The sequence below is a fragment of the Oncorhynchus clarkii genome, chromosome 18, assembly GCF_045791955.1.
Source record: "Oncorhynchus clarkii lewisi isolate Uvic-CL-2024 chromosome 18, UVic_Ocla_1.0, whole genome shotgun sequence".
Lineage (NCBI taxonomy): Eukaryota > Metazoa > Chordata > Actinopteri > Salmoniformes > Salmonidae > Oncorhynchus > Oncorhynchus clarkii.
Genome location: NC_092164.1, coordinates 41,805,919 through 41,821,732, shown reverse-complemented (window position 1 = coordinate 41,821,732; position 15,814 = coordinate 41,805,919). Strand labels below are relative to the sequence as shown.

Sequence of the window (15,814 nt, the reverse complement as noted above, 5' to 3'; positions counted from 1 at the left end):
AGGGGCAGTAAAGTTTGAGTAGAGAGTAATCTATCTCTAGCTAAATATCTTATCCTTACTTCATCAATAAAAGGGTAAAAATGTTTTGTCTATATACAGGTGCATTTTGTGTATACTGCATATCACATGAATGTTTGGGATGAGGTTGTTTGTATAAGTAAACAGTACACTACTTTTGGAATGTTCCCTCACCTTCTAGCACTGGGCCTTCAGCCAATGTAGTATTTAGAAGCAGGGGTGAAATAGTAGTTCCATTCTCACTGGTCTCACTGTACACCATCCATACAATCTGTGCGTGTTCACGTCAACCAATCTAAAAAAAGAAGAAAGAACAAGAAAGAAAAACATAATGTGTGCAAATATACAGTATATGCCAACTACACGAACATGTTCACATGTACTGAGGGGAGTGTTTTTCAACGTAGATAAAAAAAGGGAGACGACGGTGACACAAAACGAGGGTGACTCGTCATCGTGTTGTCATTGTGTCAGTTTGAAAAGGTACTTGATATGCGCAGAGGGGGGGAAAATGGGACTATGCCATGTTATTGTTTGCGAATGTGTAAGATCTTGACATACATGTGTGTGGACATGTGTGATGGCGTCCTAGGATTTGGTAGCTTGGAAGCTTTTTGGACCATACTGCACTGATTCATTATGACTGGCTGTAAGGAAGGAGAGAGAGAGAGAAAAAAAGGAGAAAGAAGAAAAAAAAAACGTTTCAAATGCGCTAGCACCTGGAACTTCAAATCTAAACAAAAATCTCCCCATTTTCCCTTCAATCTTGTCACAGGATATGCCATACTTTTCCTCAGACACCCACTTCTAGGGAACTGCAACACAATTTCCAGAAAATTCCAGGGAGCGTGGACGTGGACCCAATGCCCAGCGAGTTATGGTCTGGCCTCCCGGTTTACGCTCTGTACTCCTGTCATACCATGGTGCCGTCCGACTCTGCATTCAGCCATGTCTCTCTTATGATCACACTAAAAAAAAACTCAGTTACTCTCCAATGTTCGCGATAGCATGAATTGTGTGGTGTAAAGTATTATCAGGATGGCTCCTTTAAGTTCTATTCAAAGTTATTACTAATGCTGGCTTCAAATTCTGCTTTTTTTTTGTGTACTGTAGATTTCTTGGGCCTTGGCACTATGGTATTGTGGAATCTTCTTCGTAAGAGTCTTAAATACCTAAAATAAGGTATATCCAATATGTAATTGCATTCACACTGGCAATAAACGATAACGTGTTAGGAGTAATGCGTCCTTACCTCTGTTTCTTCCTTTCACGAATACATAAAAAAACAGCAAATTGTGAATAGTGGTGGACACTACAGAAAATACTCTGCTGTTAACATTGACTTACACATTACGAGAGGTTATGCATGTGCACGGGGGACGTGCAGAGAAACCACCATCTTGTTTTCCAGTTTAACCCTATGTGATAGGGCTTGCGTTGAGTCATCGGGGACATTCAGCAACAATTATAGTTACAATGTAACTGTAATGGGGCCACAACACACTGATATCACCACATGTGTGTGTGTGTATGTTTGTGTGCGTAGGTGTGTGTTTGCAGGCCAGTGTATGTGTTTGCGAGCCTGCATCCGTCTGCAATGTGAAGGCTTGTGCATGCATGTGTGTATGTGTGAGTTGCACGAGACTGGCTTCCTTTGGGCAGATAAGAAAGCAAACAGCATAATGTGATCTTTGGTGTGTAAAAATCTGGATAATATCACATAACACATAATATGTGTATCTAGATTCCATAAGAAACAAATGTAGGCCTACAATATACCCTCAATTAAAATATAAGCCTACAATATACCCTCAAAGTCAGATTTCATTCCATATGATCATTATCGCATAACCATTTTACCACATTTTCAATACCATGCATATTATGAAAGTGTTTATTTTCTCTAAAATAATTAATTCAGCAAATACAAAAGGTTAAAAACACACATGAGGATGACCTAATTATTTTCCCCATTACATCTTATTGTGAATACAACACAATGCCTAGTGAAAATGATTCACACTCAGGGCTTTTTAGATGACAAAAACACTATGAACTCTGAATTAAACAAATTCTTTAGCAGGAATATTATGTGCAAGTTAATCAGGAATGTCAAATGACAATCCCTTTGAGTTAAAGTTGAACTGCATCCTTATTGAGCATGGGCTGGAAAGTATGGTCTAGAAGTGTTTTCATTCACTATGAACCTTTATGAAGTAGTCGTAAAGTTCTCCTGAGCAGGTGTTTGCCTTGAGAAAAATATTTTGTTCTGGTTTTCTGTAATCATTAGAGCATTCAATAGTGAATAACAGGCAACAATTTAGGACCTACAATAAATGCAATTCACTCCATTCTACACAGTTTTGGATGAATATTTTGTACTATTTCTAATAGCCAAATTTCTAAATTATGTTAACTGGTCTATACCTAAATTACACCAAAGATGCGAGCAATGGCTTATAGAAAGAAATGATCAAAGCCACAAGACCAAACAAGATGCACAAGGGCGCACAACTAAGGCAGGATAAAAGTTCTCAAAGATCAACATTGGATCTATTTGTATAGAATTCAATAAGGTATCAATCTGCACAAAACATATATTCATTGTTTTTGACAAAGTTGACCAAAACGTTTTTCTGGTTTTGTTATAAGTCTTAGCTGAACAAATCTCATTGGTATCCTATGTTAAATTAAATGTAATAATAATTATAATTATAATAATAATGACACTAATAGTAATACCAACAATATTAATAATAATAGCAATATCTGTGGAAAATAATGTAGTTTAAGAATATGAAATTACATGAGACAAAACCTTTCAAGACCAATTAAATTCCAATGTTCAAACTGAACACTTAAAATTGTAAACGCAGCTAGAGAAGTCTTATAACCGTTAAAAACGCTCTAGGCCTATTCCCTATGAAGAAGCTCCTGTAACACAGAGTGCTCTGTCCATTAAGTGCATAAAACCCTCGCCTGTCCTTGCCAACTCTACTTCCACGATGCACTTTCTGATTGAAGATTAGTGACGTAAGAAACATCAATCGCGACAGGCATGTCGAGGTAGATGGAGGAATGGATAGATAGGCAGATGTTGGGGCGGTACTTGGAAATATTGCCACATTATTAGCCCCCTCCGACAACCATTCTGCATAGATGATAAATTTGATAGCATGCTGGCAATGTCTCAAGTATGTCGCGCGCACTGAGAGGTAAGGATTTATTTGAGTGGGTAAAATCCTTACGATAGTCCATTGGTTCATCATCTGTTACCTTTTGACTTGAGAAAAATATCTAACATTTTAAAAAATGAAGTGCGGAGTGGCATGAACAGATAAGAGAGGTTAACATATGGTGCAAATTCCGAGAACTCACCAGGGTCAGTTAAACAAGGTTCGTCTGCCGGCCGCCTGGGCGTTGGGAAATTAATCCGTCTCGCAAAAATGCAGTCCTGCGCCCGAGAATGTGGATTGAGTTGGTGCATTAGCAAGAAGCGGCAGCCATGGTGGTGATGGAAAATCTCCAAAATATCTGATGCATGGGGTGGTAGGTGGAACGGTGCGTATCTACCGCGGAGCAACGTAACACAGCTTCACTGCTACCGAAGTTATAAACTAGCCTATTTAGCAACATCAAACGTGCTTTAGGTAACAGATGTACCCACAGAGTAGCCAAAATAAAAGAGCATCTAATTAAAAAATAGAAGAAAACTCAACTTCACGGTAAATTGGGGTTCTCTTGATGTCCTAGGTTTAGAATACTTTCAACAGCTTGGCTATTTGAGTTATTGACCAAATAGATACTCTGCCTCAGTGCAGTCGGGCAGAATAAGTTGTTGTATTGACATGTTAATAACATAGTGAATGAAATGGATTTCAAAATAAATGCGCAGGGATGGAGAGCAGTGCACTGTTTCAGTTACAGTGGACTTCTGCACTCTGTGCCCCTCCCCTTCCCCATGCAAAGTAGTCAATTCCTAGCAAGGTGTAACGAATCAATCTGCAACTTCCAATGCCCCCTTTTTAGAGGTGTCAATGAAGAGGTACAACAACAAAAAAACTCCTCCCAACTGCTGCCTGTATATATATATTTTTTCAAGATACAGAAGCTTTGCAATGTAATATATGGTCTAAAAAGTTCATGAAAGAATGAATTTCAGAAGATAAATGAATATCAGAACAGATACAGAATATCCCGTCAGTGTTCTTTTCTGTGTTTTTGTGTTGATCATTTCTCTCCATTTTGCAGTCCATGTAACATGAGGACAGTAGCATAAGACATGCAGTACGTGTAGCCTCATACACTCAAAACGAATTTGGTGAAACCAACTATCATAATGCATGGACGTGGAGAGTATTTTTTTCCAGAGCATTGCATTGGACATGGGGTGTTTTATTATCCTGTTATAGAAAAGAATAGAGAGAAAACAACAGAACAATTAAAAAGATTGACAGGTGGGCTCTGACTGTCAGAGTGACGCTTCCAGAGGGGTGGAGTAACAGAGAGGCAGGAAAGGCAACTCGATGTGTCTGTCTATCAGTTGAGCCTGTCTGATCAGTCGCGCATCCCCGGTACATATTTCTCACTGCGGAGACGAGACTCCAGCTTCACTATGTGGAGTTTTAAAAAATAAGCAATAAATCCACATTCGTATCGGTTCATGGAGTAGCTGTTGGCGTTTCGTTTGTTTATGAAAAGTATTTGGAGCGGTAATACATCAACTGTCCACATGAAAGCCGAAAGGGCATCGTTTTTGTGAGCTTCGTCGGAACAGGCTATCCGAGCCTAGCTGTGGGTGTTTAGTTTGCGCGAGGAGACGGAGAGTAGCCTATTGGCGGCATAGCCATTTGATCTGTAAATGCCGTGGTGATATGACTGACACGGACTGATTGACATAACCATCTAATGCCAATCTCCTTCTATCCCATGTTGTGTCTACTTGCAGAGATTGAACCACGGAACAGCACCTGTGCGGAAATACAGTTTGGAACGTTCTCCATCGCCGTGGAAGTTTGATACATTGAAAGACTTTTACTTTCAACGCGAAAATCTGTTATAAAGTATCGTTCCCGGGGTTGGAATCCTTGTTTTTTAATGGAAGCTCCGCGGACTGAAGAAGCTTTTGGCGGCTGTCCATGTTCTCCACTGCTAGACTGAAACCTAAAACAGAGGTCTTATAAAAACTGTTTTCAACTCAACATTTCCAGAGAAACATCATTTTGTTGAGAGACAGGCTATTTGTTTCTTCACATTTGACAAACATTCGCTGAAAGATGTTTTTTTTTTAAATATACTTTCACTGACGTTTAGACTTCCTTTGCCAGTCAAAAGAACGGGAATCTAAATTTCTATTCCGATTCTATTGAAGAGAAGGACAAAACTACGTTATTTTATTTGGTTTCGTCATACTGGTTTCCTCTTGGATCGTCTTTTATTTTGGTCTCTGCATGAAAGTCAAGCGGAAAGTCTACCAGCAGCATGCCGAGGAGAAAGCAGCAAGCGCCAAGGCGGTCCGTAGGTAAGTACAACTCTGAAGTCTATTTCCCCAATTCCCTCCCATAAAATACTCTCAAGGACGCATTTTCCTATCCTTATTTCAAATAGCCCTTTCCTATCCTTATTTCAAATAGCCCTAAGTAGACACACATTCGAAACATAAATATAGCTTACTATGTTATACATATTTAGCTACACTCAAAAGGAGTGAAACAAGAGAGGAAACATATATTTTTTGGTCCAGAAAAGTATTTAAGCCTAATTCGAATACTTTCCTCTTTTTTTGTCACGGGTTCATATTCACATATAGGTTGTCAAAACCCATAGGCCTATTGAAGTTTTACACACATATAATATACCTAATGCAATTGGACGTGTGTTTGATCTAGTAGCATATCTTCGGCTTTAAGTACCCATGAAAAACTAGTCGCTGGCGCGTAGTTTAAGTCTCTGCGTTACACTCGGGGATTGCCATCCTTGATTTGATGCCTGATTGATCGTCTGTCATGCGACTACCTTTGATCTATTCATTCCTGTTAAGCGTCAGTAAATCATTCACTATGGAAACACGCATGCGCTTGACAGCTTGAGCCACTCAATGGACAACTTTTTCCCCTGTCGAGGAGCAGGAGAAAAGACAAATTGAAAGAAAAGTTCCCAAGCGGGGTAAATACTTTGCGATTAATGACCATGGGGGGAGGGACAAGGGATGAAGCGGAGGGAGGGTGCTGGGGCGTGTCAAGATCAGAAAGTAACACTCAAATACTCTTAAGAGTACCTACAGTACGTCGACAATATCCTCCTCAAAGAAGCAACTTTAACTTTCCCCCAGACTTACTAGGATACTCTTTACCAATGCAATGCTATACTCAACCCACAATAGAAAGAGCTTTTTTTCAGAGTAGCCTAGATTCTATTCTAGGATATAGACTATGCAGTATGCACACTTTTCCCCCGCTTTGATAGTGCGTTTTTTTCCTTCTATTTTTGGGGAGGTGCACAAAAATGTATTTGACACACATACGACTTTTCATGAAGTATCATGAAAGATGACCAGAGTTGAGCCTGTCATTTTGGAGACGTTTTTTTCTTTGTCTCTTATAACATGGAATGATTGACAAGGATTTCCACCAATCACCTAATGAGAAATCTGCCTTTGAAGTTCAGGCATTAACGACTGCTGCTGAACAAAACAGTTCTAGAATATTAAACAGACTTTGGAAATGTGAAGTTAAGCAGGTTGGGAAGGAGTTACTTTGAACTCTGTGGGGTTGTGAATTCAGCTTGAATGCAGAAATTTAAATGTGAGGATATTCTGGTATAAATAGGTGATATGGATAAACTAGTGAAAAAATGGTTACGAATGAAAAGGGTGCCATGGAAGGGGTTTTGTCACTAAGCATGTAGGCTACAGTCAACTCCTAATAAATACAATGGATTGAGACTGTTGTGAATGCATGTACTAAATCGGAGCATTCAATAACCTTGTGCAAAAAAACATTATTTGGGACCAGTAAACTGCAATGCACTTAAACATAGTATGCACATATCCAATGTGTACACTTAAAGGGGACTATATTGTGTGCTTTAGCCTAGTTTTACCATGCACTGAAATGTACAAAATGCTGCTGAATTATCTGACCCAGCAGCTTGTGCACTCAACCAAGCCATCAGCTCCCTGCTCGACTCCCATCCAGCTTTTGAATATTGATTTAATTGTCTGATTTGTGACGGGAACATACATCACTGGCAGTAATGGTCAATCAAAACTTGGCAGGCATCGTCTTTCCATTATTTCCAGTGTGTGATACATGGTGGTCTCCATCAAAACACTGTGACAATAACTAGTTTGTTTGAGTGTGTGCGACAGAGAGACTTCTTCATTACTGAAAAAAGCACCACTACCCCACACTTACACACACACAACCCAAATCATGTATTGAAAGTTAAATAAAAATCTTGACTTAAACACACACTGCAGTCAGGAAAATAAGAATGTGAAAACAACTAGCTTTGTTTTGCTGAAAAGCGATTGAATATCACTGTTTTAAAATGGAGGTCCATGCTTTAGTGGTGGATTCTAGCCCCTTGGATGCCGCTGTACCTTGTGTCTAGTATGGCCAGTAACTATACATAATCTCCCCTCCATTTGTAACAACATGGCTGCATCTGTTCGTTTTGGCAGTTCCGTTCAATGCGCTGCAATCCGAGCAGCATTAACTTTTGCTGCAGTCATTTGTTGACGTTTGATCTCCGGAGGGTGCTTCGTTTTCATTTTGGGTGTGTTTTATCACTCTTATTTGGAGTGACCTGCAAGTCCAGGGTAGGCTTACTGTACTTTGATACATTTTCAAGCCAGAGATAAAAAAAAAAATTGTTAGCCTATGTAGCGTAGCGCGAGTGTCATTTTGTATAATAGTTTCTGAACAAACGGGTCCAGAGAAGCTTTGTTATTTTCATACTAGAGCGTATGGGTGACATAACCTTTGACCTGCAAATGCTGCTTAAATATGTTGTACCACGAGTGCAGAATGCCAATATTCTCTCCAAGGGGGTTATGAAATTGAGGCCTTGTCTTGTAGTACTAATACCCTTTGTCACTTATTGTAATAAGTGTTGATTTCAAGACAATTTTCTTCTATACCTCTACACTGTAAAATGTCACGGTAAGACCTACCCAGGAAAAACTCCATAATATTCAGATACTTAATCATCACCTCAATGACACCAAAACAAGAAACGGTGACCAATAAAAACACACCTTTTCTGTGACGTCGATCTATGCCTCCTTTTCTCCCCAACCAAACCCTGCCTGCTACATGAAAAGGAGTCTCAGTCTCTTAATTATCACCCGAACGAGGGAGGGAGGGAAAAATAAGTCAAGTCTCCTCCCTTCGTACGATGACAAGCGGGCGGCAGCTAGTGGCATCGTTAGCACGACTCCATAATTATCTGGGATGCTGACGGATCTAGCGACAGGACCCCGCCGATTAATGCTGACAAATTCAGCAAGGTGTCAAGTTCTGCAGCTGGCTTGATGTAATCAAGTTGATATTAGCCCAGGTCCCCACACACAAGGCACATTTGCTAACACACACACACACACACACACACACACACACACACACACACACACACACACACACACACACACACACACACACCTCCAGTTGCAGTATTAACTCAATTATTTCGAAGGGGTTTCGGGTGGGGGGCTTGCAGCTAGGTGACAAAAGGACTATCTGGCTAATCAAGTTGAAGTCGCCGAGGCAAAGGAACACTGCTAGATAATGGCTGATCTAAGCCGAGTTTCCATGAGTTTTGTACAGGTGTCCTATAACAGGGTTATAAGATGTGCTGGTTTAGGCATCAGTACATTGGATATGTTGTATTGCATATTGTCCTGCATCACGCTGCTTGATTTCTATCTTCCATCTGTACAGTTTGTTATGAAGCGGGTGTTCCATTACGAACAGAGATTGTGTTGCGTACTGTTGGGGTTTCTCTTCCTGTGTTTTCAGACTAAACGTTTTGGTAGCACTGCAGCTTGTCAGACTTTGCAGGTTGTCAGGTCTCTTAAACTAAGCTGTAGTACAGTATGTGTGAGTCTGTGCGTGTCTGTGTGTAGCAGCCACTGTCTCTTTACCTTAGCTATAGTCGGGGATATGCAAAGTGTCATTAACAGTCAACATTGACTCTAGTAGTCGATAGTCATGTTTGCCCCCCTATTTATCAACGCAAATCGTTTCAATTTGCATGTAGGGTCAGTAGGCCTATAGGAAATCAGAGTTACACACACATATATATACACCCACCCCTCCACACACATACTCCCGTTCCTCATCTACGTGGAAGTTAAGTGACAAATGAAGATCGATGACTGCTCTTATGGAAAAGAAAGGGTGTTGAAAATATGCCTGGATTAAAAGAGCGCCGAGAGAGTGGCGGTGTGAAGGCGTCCGCCTCAGGAGCAGCGCCGCCGAGGTAAACTGGGTTTAACGAGCTTTGTTTTTTTTTTTTTTTTTTTTTTTTTTTTTTCTCCCCAATTTCGTGGTATCCAATTGTTGTAGTAGCTACTATCTTGTCTCATCGCTACAACTCCCGTACGGGCTCGGGAGAGACGAAGGTTGAAAGTCATGCGTCCTCCGATACACAACCCAACCAAGCCGCACTGCTTCTTAACACAGCACGCATCCAACCCGGAAGCCAGCCGCACCAATGCGCCGGAGGAAACACCGTGCACCTGGCCACCTTGGTTAGCGCACACTGCGCCCAGCCCGCCACAGGAGTCGCTGGTGCGCGATGAGACAAGGACACCCCTACCGACCAAGCCCTCCCTAACCCGGGCGACGCTAGGCCAATTGTGCGTTGCCCCACGGACCTCCCGGTCGCGGCCGGTTACGACAGAGCCTGGGCGCGAACCCAGGAACTCTGATGGCACAGCTGGCGCTGCATTACAGCGCCCTTAACCACTGCGCCACCCGGGAGGCCCTTTAACAAGCTTTTTCACTCACTCACTCACTCAATCACTCACATATACAGTGCCTTGCGAAAGTATTCGGCCCCCTTGAACTTTGCGACCTTTTGCCACATTTCAGGCTTCAAACATAAAGATATAAAACTGTATTTTTTTGTGAAGAATCAACAACAAGTGGGACACAATCATGAAGTGGAACAACATTTATTGGATATTTCAAACTTTTTGAACAAATCAAAAACGGAAATATTGGGCGTGCAAAATTATTCAGCCCCCTTAAGTTAATACTTTGTAGCGCCACCTTTTGCTGCGATTACAGCTGTAAGTCGCTTGGGGTATGTCTCTATCAGTTTTGCACATCGAGAGACTGACATTTTTTCCCATTCCTCCTTGCAAAACAGCTCGAGCTCAGTGAGGTTGGATGGAGAGCATTTGTGAACAGCAGTTTTCAGTTCTTTCCACAGATTCTCGATTGGATTCAGGTCTGGACTTTGACTTGGCCATTCTAACACCTGGATATGTTTATTTTTTAACCATTCCATTGTAGATTTTGCTTTATGTTTTGGATCATTGTCTTGTTGGAAGACAAATCTCCGTCCCAGTCTCAGGCCTTTTGCAGACTCCATCAGGTTTTCTTCCAGAATGGTCCTGTATTTGGCTCCATCCATCTTCCCATCAATTTTAACCATCTTCCCTGTCCCTGCTGAAGAAAAGCAGGCCCAAACCATGATGCTGCCACCACCATGTTTGACAGTGGGTATGGTGTGTTCAGGGTGATGAGCTGTGTTGCTTTTACGCCAAACATAACGTTTTGCATTGTTGCCAAAAAGTTCCATTTTGGTTTCATCTGACCAGAGCACCTTCTTCCACATGTTTGGTGTGTCTCCCAGGTGGCTTGTGGCAAACTTTAAACAACACTTTTTATGGATATCTTTAAGAAATGGCTTTCTTCTTGCCACTCTTCCACAAAGGCCAGATTTGTGCAATATACGACTGATTGTTGTCCTATGGACAGAGTCTCCCACCTCAGCTGTAGATCTCTGCAGTTCATCCAGAGTGATCATGGGCCTCTTGGCTGCATCTCTGATCAGTCTTCTCCTTGTATGAGCTGAAAGTTTAGAGGGACGGCCAGGTCTTGGTAGATTTGCAGTGGTCTGATACTCCTTCCATTTCAATATTATCGCTTGCACAGTGCTCCTTGGGATGTTTAAAGCTTGGGAAATATTTTTGTATCCAAATCCGGCTTTAAACTTCTTCACAACAGTATTTCGGACCTGCCTGGTGTGTTCCTTGTTCTTCATGATGCTCTCTGCGCTTTTAACGGACCTCTGAGATTATCACAGTGCAGGTGCATTTATACGGAGACTTGATTACACACAGGTGGATTGTATTTATCATCATTAGTCATTTAGGTCAACATTGGATCATTCAGAGATCCTCACTGAACTTCTGGAGAGAGTTTGCTGCACTGAAAGTAAAGGGTCTGAATAATTTTGCACGCCCAATTTTTCAGTTTTTGATTTGTTAAAAAAGTTTGAAATATCCAATAAATGTCGTTCCACTTCATGATTGTGTCCCACTTGTTGTTGATTCTTCACAAAAAAATACAGTTTTATATCTTGATGTTTGAAGCCTGAAATGTGTAAAAAGGTCGCAAAGTTCAAGGGGGCCGAATACTTTCGCAAGGCACTGTATATATCTTTCCACAACCTCCACACCTACAACAATGAAGAACTTGCTACAATCCTGCAGTTTAGTCTTCCAGTACGTGTATGGGAAACCATAGTATCCAAGGAGAACGGAGCAGCTGTATTTCCTCTTCATCTCCCCCTCCCTCGGTGTGGCTTGACATCTCATCTGTCCACTCGTTTCTATCAGCGTGAGACGGAGGCGGAGAGCGAGACGATAAAATAAAAAGAAGAAAGAAAGAGCGAGTCATGACCTGGAGAGGGAGAGAGAGTGGAAGTCCAGAGTACACTTTCTTGAGGTCAATGTGTACTCTGGGGAGTCCCTGTCTGAACGGGTTCCATCTAAGCCCACGCTCTGTGTGTGTGTTTTGGAGGAAGTTGTGTGTTATTGTTACAAAGCAATGTGTACGTTATTTTTTTTCTAATGTTTCCTTTGACCTTAGAGGATAGGGGTCATTTGTAGGCTTATACTCCAGTCGTCTCTGAGCTTATGTCAAGGCTTCTGTGTGTGATTGAGAATGTGGACGTGTGTCAGAGTCGTCCGGATGTTAACTGATAAGTGCCAGACACATGGGATTTTTGTGGCGGGTGTATGATGTTAGGCAGTCCTTTGTCAATTAGCTAAAGCAACTGGATTTCGCTGTGTACTGACACAGTATGACCTCTCTTCATTTTTCTTTTTTTTTAACAAACTGTTAGTTTTATGAGGAAAAGATTGATAGGACTGTGAAGAGCCTGTTTAGTGCATGTGGCACAAGGCCAATATTATATTTTATATTTTGGACAGTGACTTTCAGCCAATACATTTAAGCAAATAGTATTTGTGACCATATTTAGCATTGATTATATTTAATCTGAATGACCAATTAAAAATAAACTAAATGCATCTCTCTGATGTCCGACTTTGTAACTGCCTTTCAGAAAAAAAATCAACATTCTGGAACCTTGTGTAGCTCCTCCCCAACTTCCTGTTTCCTACTTCCTGTCTGAGTCTGTCTGTACTAAACCAAACTAAATCATACAAATAAAAAGCATCTTTATTATTTCTTTGTTTATTTCCATAACATAAGCTTTGAACACTAATGTGGTAGAGTGCATTTAACGGTGAGTGGAGGGAAGAAAGAAAAAAATGTAGGAAGAAAGAAAAAGGGGGGGTGGGGGCTGCGAGGAAAATGTATTAAAAGTGACAGATGAACAGGAGTGGGGAGAAATTCTCCCCCAGCAGCTGTGACTGCTGCCATTACCCTGACAGGTGTCAATTAAGAATTACTGCCAAGGCCCCCAGTCATTTCTACTACACCCACCCCCCAACCCAGCTGTGTTTGTGTGTGTGAGAGAGAGAAATAACACTTTACCCTTGTCGCTGTGTTAACATGTGGCCACAGTCGCAGTCCCCCCATTGAAAATGAGCCGTTGGGCGGCAGCTAGCTGCGCTAATCGATAACCAGTGTATTAGCAATTATTTTGCCCATTGATTTACGAGGGACAGTAACTCCCCACGCAGTGTTATTAGCCTTTAATTAGATGTCTGCACTACACACACACACACACACACACACACACACACACACTTGCACACTGCCCTGTTGCCAGGTGGATATATGTTGGACGCACACACACACACACACACACATACTGTCCTACAGCTTGTTGCTAGGTGGATATATAGTTCCTTAGAGGCAGCAGGGTTTAGAACAATTACTCTCTATCATATCACAGGCCCTACATTTGATGCTGAGGAGCCTTAAGACCCTTGGGCAAGCTGAGGGAGGGGGCAGAATGAAATACAGGTCCATTTCAGATAGTAGTTTCATTGTGTGCACTTGTACTCTGGATGGAGGCTTTTGATAGGGTAGCGTGTATTAACGACTACTTAACGGTGGCAACATTGTTCCATATTAGCTAGTGGAATCATGCTAACATAGAATCAAGTCACCTGTCACGAACAGCCAATTGACACTTGACAATTTTCATGACATCGGCATCAGTTTCCTCATGCTTAGAGCACGCAAATACTAAGGATGGATGGGTGTTGGAGTTTAGTGCTCCAAGTAAATTGTGCGAGGACATTCTTCGGATTCATTTGACGTCTGCGTTGATCAAATATCAGATTCTCTTCCTAACACTCAGAGGACATTGCTGTGTCAGCAAGGTTAATTTTATCCCATACCCAGATTAAATCTATTCCTCGAATAAAAAGCATCCTCAATTGAGAATCTCCATTTAAAATTGCTTTTAGTCCCGAAGACCAGTCCCAAAATACTTTGAGTGCATTTCTGTTAGCCAGCCCCAGTGAAAATAGTATGTTGAACCCCTAATCAGTGGCTTGTTACACAGACTTCAGTCTATAAGGCTTTCCAGACACAACAGGAGCATCAATAAGCCATACGCATCTGTGACTGAACTGCCATACTTGGATAAACATCTACTAACAACAACACATTTAACTGAAAAGTAATATGTGCCACTTTACAAGACGTTGTTGTATCATCTTGTAAAAGTTTAATTTGAAATGTGTCAAGCCCTTGTTTTGTTTTCCCTAACTTACTTGTAGGGTTAGAGTCGAGATTTTTACATTGCGATGCTACTCGTCTTTTTGTCCCTTCATTCAGGATACAGGGCACTCCAAGTGGGCTGTCATGTGCCTTTTACTGAGGAGTGGCTTCCGTCTGGCCACTCTACCATAAAGGCCTGATTGGTGGAGTGTTGCAGAGATGGTTGTCCTTCAGGAAGGTTCTCCCATCTCCAGAGAAACTCTAGAGCTCTGTCAGAATGACCATGGGGTGGTAGGGTAGCCTAGTGGTTAGAGCGTTGGACTAGTAACCGACAAATCTGTCGTTCTGCCCCTGAACAGGTAGTTAACCCACTGTTCCTAGGCCATCATTGAAAATAAGAATTTGTTCTTAACTGACTTGCCTAGTTCAATAAAGGTAAAATAAAATATAGTGCCTTCGGAAAGTATTCAGACGGCTTGACTTTTTCCACAGTTTGTTACGTTACAGCCTTATTCTAAAATGGATTAAATAAAAATACTCAGCAATCTACACACAATACTCCACAATGACAAAGCAAAAACTGGTTTTTAGATCTTTTTGCAAATTTGTTAAATAATAAACTGAAATATCTCATTTACATAAATAAGTATTGAGACCCTTTGCTATGAGATTTGAAATTGAGCTCAGGTGCATCCTGTTTTTATTGCATCCTGTTTCTACAACTTGATTGGAGTCTACCTGTGGTAAATTTAATTGATTGTACTTGATTTGGAAAGGCCACACTGGTCTATATTAGGTCCCACAGTTGACAGTGCATGTCAGAGCAAAAGCCAAGCCATGAGTTCGAAGGACTTGTCCATAGAGCTCATAGATATGATTGTGTTGAAGCACAGATCTGGGGAAGGGTACCCAAAAAATTGCTGCCGCATTGAAAGTCCCCCAAAACACAGTGGCCTACATTTTTAAATGGAAGACGTTTGGAACCACCAAGACTCTTCCTATACCTGGCCTCTCGGCCAAACTGAACAATCAGAGGAGAAGGGGCTTGGTCAGGGAGGTGACTTAAGAGCCCAATGGTCAATCTGACAGAGCTCTAAAGTTCCTCTGGAGATGGGAGAAACTTCCTGAAGGACAACCATCTCTGCAACACTCCACCAATCAGGCCTTTATGGTAGAGTGGCCAGACGGAAGCCACTCCTCAGTAAAAGGCACATGACAGCCCACTTGGAGTTTGCCAAAAGGCACCTAAAGATCTGAATGCCAAGCGTCACTTCTGGAGGAACCTGGCACCATCACCACGGTGAAGCATTGTGGTGGCAGCATCACGCTGTGGGGATGTTTTTCAGAGGCAGGCACTGGGAGACTAGTCCGGATTGAGGCAAAGATGAGCGGCGCAAAGTACAGAGAGATCCTTGATGAAAACCTGCTCAGGACATCAGACTGGGGCGAAGGTTCACCTTCCAACAGGATAACTTCCCAAAGCACACAGCCAAGACAATGCAGGAGTGGCTTCTGGACAAGACTCTGAATGTCCTTCAGTGGCCCAGCCAGAGCCGGTACTTGAACCCGATCAAATATCTCTGGAGAGACCTGAAAATAGCTGTGCTGCAATCCTCCCCATCCAACCTGATATAGCT

At 41.7% G+C, this 15,814-nt stretch overlaps 1 protein-coding gene across 1 annotated transcript in view; it reads left to right on the top strand.

The window, feature by feature from the left end:
- The first annotated feature begins 4,563 nt into the window (after window positions 1-4,563).
- The window catches only part of LOC139373527 (teashirt homolog 1-like), a 33,437-nt gene continuing 22,186 nt past the window's right edge, over window positions 4,564-15,814 (top strand). The window contains exon 1 of the mRNA XM_071114147.1: window positions 4,564-5,539. Within this exon, the coding sequence (XP_070970248.1) occupies window positions 5,500-5,539 (40 nt within the window). The 5' untranslated portion in view covers window positions 4,564-5,499. The remainder of the gene's footprint in view (window positions 5,540-15,814) is intronic.